At 43.2% G+C, this 4,552-nt stretch overlaps 1 protein-coding gene across 1 annotated transcript in view; it reads left to right on the top strand.

The window, feature by feature from the left end:
* The window catches only part of SLC25A11 (solute carrier family 25 member 11), a 14,279-nt gene that overhangs the window by 1,324 nt on the left and 8,403 nt on the right, over positions 1–4,552 (top strand). Inside the window, exon 2 of the mRNA XM_072399324.1 lies at positions 4,174–4,326. Within this exon, the coding sequence (XP_072255425.1) occupies positions 4,174–4,326 (153 nt within the window). The remainder of the gene's footprint in view (positions 1–4,173; positions 4,327–4,552) is intronic.

Raw genomic sequence — 4,552 nt, 5'->3', positions numbered from 1 at the left:
TTGGGTGCCCGACCCCCAACCTCTTCTTCCTTTGGGTGCCCGACCCCCAACCTCTTCTTCCTTTGGGTGCCCGACCCCCAACCTCTTCTTCCTTTGGGTGCCCGACCCTAACCTCTTCTTCCTGTGGGTGCCCCAATCCGTTTTCCTCTTGGGTGCCTGATACCAAATCGTTCTCCCTCAATGCCTGACCCCAATCCCTACCTATTCCATGTTTTTTCCCAACCCCTTTTCCAAATCTCTGATTGTTCTCACTTGGTACATAACTTCAAATTTTTTTTTATTTGGTGTCTACACTTTTTAATGTGGCGATGTAATTTGGTGCTTAACCCCAATCTCTGCTCCCTTGGTACCCAACCACAACCTGTTCTCACTTGGTACCTATCCTTAATTCCTTTTTTACTTGGTGCCCCACCTCGACGATTTCTCACATGGTGCCAACCCTTAGCCGGTTCTCACTTGGCCCCCAAGCTCAACAAGTTCTCACTTGCCTTACCTTTATTGTTGTTGCCTAATCTTTTGTTCTTGTTGCCTAACCTTTATCTCTTTACTTGTTGCCTAACCTTATCCAGTTCAAACTTGGTCCCCAAGCTCCAACAGAGTCTCACTTGGTACCTAACCCGTTCTTGTTTGGCGCCTGACAATAACTTTTTCTCTTCAGTCGTAAAGCCCCATACAGACATTAGAATACTGTCCACAGTCACAATACAACAGTGTTGTATTCTATTCTATAGAGGGGGAGGATTAGTAAGTAGCATCCCGATCTGCTCTCCTTCTTAAAAAGCACAGTAGTCATTCCCAATTAGTAGTTCATCAGTTGCAAATTCATGAACAATGTTGGAGAACCATACATTGAACTTAGTGTTGCATGGACACAAATAAAAATCAGACAGAGATTCTAGCCTTTCCCCAACTCTACTAAAGAAGTGAATTGCTTTTTCTGCATGACCTATGGTAAAAATTTCAAGTAGTATGGAACATCAATCATTTCTGGCTAAAAAATTTATCCCCCCCCCCCCCTACTCTGGTGCATTCTCTGGATTTGTTAGTAGTCTACTTTACTCAACATGAGACAACTTTTTGTGTGAAACTTGTGAATTGGGGAAGCATGAGGAATCCACAAACAAAGAAAAGAGAAGGATGTAACGCAACAATCTTCATAAACAGGGATGACTTTGCCTTTACATTGTAGTTGTTCTTGTTGTTGTGTAGACTTGTGTTGTGTTCTTTGTGAAACATTTTCTGGGAAAGGCTTTGTTGACTGTAAACTCTGCTACATTTGTGGAACAAATCAACAGCAGAGGAACTGGGGTAACGAGCTAGAGAAGCCATTCTCAACCAGGTTCCTCCAGAAGTTGCAAGATGTTCCTCAAACTGTGGCCAATGGACCTCTCATTGGATGATGCCTGCATAGTTCTGGGGTCAACACCACTTGGTAGAGCCATCTGCATGACTTTTATGATGTTTTCAGGTGCCTATAAAGAGAATATTCTAGCCATCACTCTAAGGGGGGCATGCTTTCCACCTGCCCCCAATTTAAGAGGCCCCACAGACCCATAATAGGCTGGTTCCAATAGGCTGGTCCTTGAGATCTGAGGATTATTTCTAGGGTTCTTTAGAGTTAAAAAGACTGGGAAAGGCTGAGCTACAGAAATCCAGAACCGTACCTAACTCTTTGAACAAAGAGTTACAAAGTGTATCTAAACCCGAATATAAACCATTGGCAACTTTTCCATTTATATGTAAAACTCGTATCCATGTATGAAGTTACCAAAGTGAAAAATGCTCATTATAATGTATGCAAAAGTGTTAACTGGGACCTTGAACACATGAGCAGATTACCTGCTAGTTTTGTTCTCAGTTTACTGGATTGATTGATTTTCTGATAGGTAATCAATCAGTCCGATTATATTTGTAGTTTAGAGTTTAATGACAGAGAAGTGATCTTAATCAGTGAATCCTAATAAATCGCTTTTATTGGTTGGTTATAAAGGGTTTTTTTTTTCAAATAGTTTCTGCAGGTTTGTTTACACAGGTCAAAGTATATTGCTTTCAAGATGATAAGATAATCACTTACTTCCATGTAATTGGGGTTATACTTTAACCTGCACTTTCTCCTGTAATACTGTCAGCAGATGTATTCATGGGTTTTGCAAAGTTACACAGGCACTACCCAAAGAAGAAGGCAATTTTATAGAGACCTGTCCATCAGCCCTTTTGCTAAAACTTTAGGTTAAGGGTAGGCACCAAGCCAGAACAGACTGAGGTTAGCCACCAAATGAGATTCTGTTAAGGTTGGGGCACCAAATGTGAACCAGGGCAGGTTGGCGCACTAAGGGTGAATCGGCGGAGCTTGGGGCACCCAGGGTGAACCGGCGGAGCTTGGGGCACCCAGGGTGAACCGGCGGAGCTTGGGGCACCCAGGGTGAATCGGGGGAGCTTGGTGCATCCAGGGTGAACCGGGTGAGGTGAGCTCCAGACATTGATCAGATTTGGCTTCACTTGCTGATCATTTAGTAGGTCCTCCCACTGCCCACCGTGTTTTCTACTAACCCCTTGACAACATAAAGACGTCAGGGTATGAAAGAAGGAACCACAACAGCCAAAAGAGAAAATGCTATTCTACACGCCTAGAATGGGACCTGTGCTGGGAGTGAAGATTTAGCAGGCTGATGTATAGAGAAACATTACAAGTGCCCTAAGTACACAATTGGCTTTGGTTTCCAGCGCTCGGCACACGTGCATGTCCAACTCTCCTCAAAAATTCCAAAGAGCCCCACAGTTAAACTTTGGTTCCTTTATTAGAACACTACAAAATTCAATTAGCAGTATGGTACATCTCTAGATAGGACTCCCTTCCACTGATTCATTTTGCCTCATTAAGGGGCTGAGACATAGTGGTGGAACAATTGATTTGTTTTGTAGCGCTTTCCTAAAATGTTGCATTGTTTTGTTCTGTTGACCCAGACAAGACTATTCAAAATGTTTTTTTGACCACATTTTTGGCCTGCAGCAAAATTTGTATGGCTTGAGATCTCATGGCAAACATCAGTAAGCATGAATGTGTATGGAATGGATTACCAAAATGGTAAGAGGACAACCTCTAACGTCTGGAGCCATCTTTAAACCTTCTGACAGCCAAGGATCACACCAAAGAATGGTATAAAAAAAATTTCAGCCGTGAGCTTATTGTCCTTGTGGTTTATGTTGGAAACTGGAAGTGAATTTAACCAATACAAATCTACCTGCTTCATCCCATGTTCTACCCCATCGTCTGTTCCATCCACCCCTGGCGTATTTTACTGTCCCTTTTTATACTAGAAGCCAGCTTGAACAGTGAAATATGCTTTTGATTGCTGGAAGTTCTAATTATTGCCCTACGTAGCTCCATTGTCTCATACAGTGTTTGAATAAATGTGCTTGGCCCCTGTATGGTTCCTTCATTATACAAAAGCAGCCAGGAACCTTGGCATAGGGGGTCATAAATATGACCCATACTGGATCTCGGCCATTCTTCCCTGGCCTGTGTCCAGAGTCCTCAACAAAGAGCCTCTGAAAGGAAGCCAGCCAGAAATATTGTACAGTGCCATAATGAAGAGATCGGTCACGTTGACATTAGAACAGAGGACAATGGGTGACCTGTTTTAAGAATGCTACAGTAACCAAAAAAAAGCCCGTTGGATTCCAAACTGCAAATTTAGAAAAATCTCCTAACTCCGATAGGCCCGGTACTCCATCCACATAGTCATAGATTGTAAGCTTTTTTTTGGGCAGGGTCCTCTTCCTCTTCTGCATGGTTCGTTCTGGTTTTCTGTGGAAACTGGGGCTCCATTCCCCTGCATTCTCTATATGTAGATGTAGAAACAGTGAAAGAAGTTCTGTACATTGAATCCAGTTAATGATTAATGAGGTCCTAGGGGTTGATGACCACCTATTGCTCAGGCACCTGCTATAGGTCAGAGGACATGGGTCATAGATGGCATCAGGTGTAGAGGACACTTTGCGGGGTCACATAAGAGCTTTCCAAGAAAAATTTGTAGAAAGTGTAACTTTATTGACACATTGCACAAAAAATGTAATTTAGGTTTCATTTCTGATTTTGATTCCATTAACTTATTCAGTGTATTACATGACTGATGTTTTGGAAACATTATATGTTCCTGTTGTCTGTTTTAGAATGGGGGCCACAGTTTTCGTTCAGCCGCTGGATCTGGTGAAAAATCGAATGCAGCTGAGTGGAGAAGGAGCCAAAACCAGGGAATACAAAACCAGTTTTCATGCTGTCAGCAGCATCCTGAAAAACGAGGGAGTGCGAGGCATCTATACAGGGTGAGAATTGTGATTAGTGTTTTTAAAGTGTCACCCTGCAAGGGGAGGGACAGTATCATAGTTCCCTTCCATCTGTGTCACCCTGCAGGAGGAGGACAGACTCATAGCTCCCTTCTGTCTGTGTCACCCTGCAGGAGGAGGACAGACTCATAGCTCCCTTCTGTCTGTGTCACCCTGCAGGAGGAGGACAGACTCATAGCTCCCCCTTCTGTCTGTGTCACCCTGC

This window comes from Pyxicephalus adspersus, chromosome 2 (assembly GCF_032062135.1).
Source record: "Pyxicephalus adspersus chromosome 2, UCB_Pads_2.0, whole genome shotgun sequence".
In the NCBI taxonomy this organism is placed as follows: domain Eukaryota; kingdom Metazoa; phylum Chordata; class Amphibia; order Anura; family Pyxicephalidae; genus Pyxicephalus; species Pyxicephalus adspersus.
This window is presented reverse-complemented; position numbering and strand designations above follow the sequence as displayed.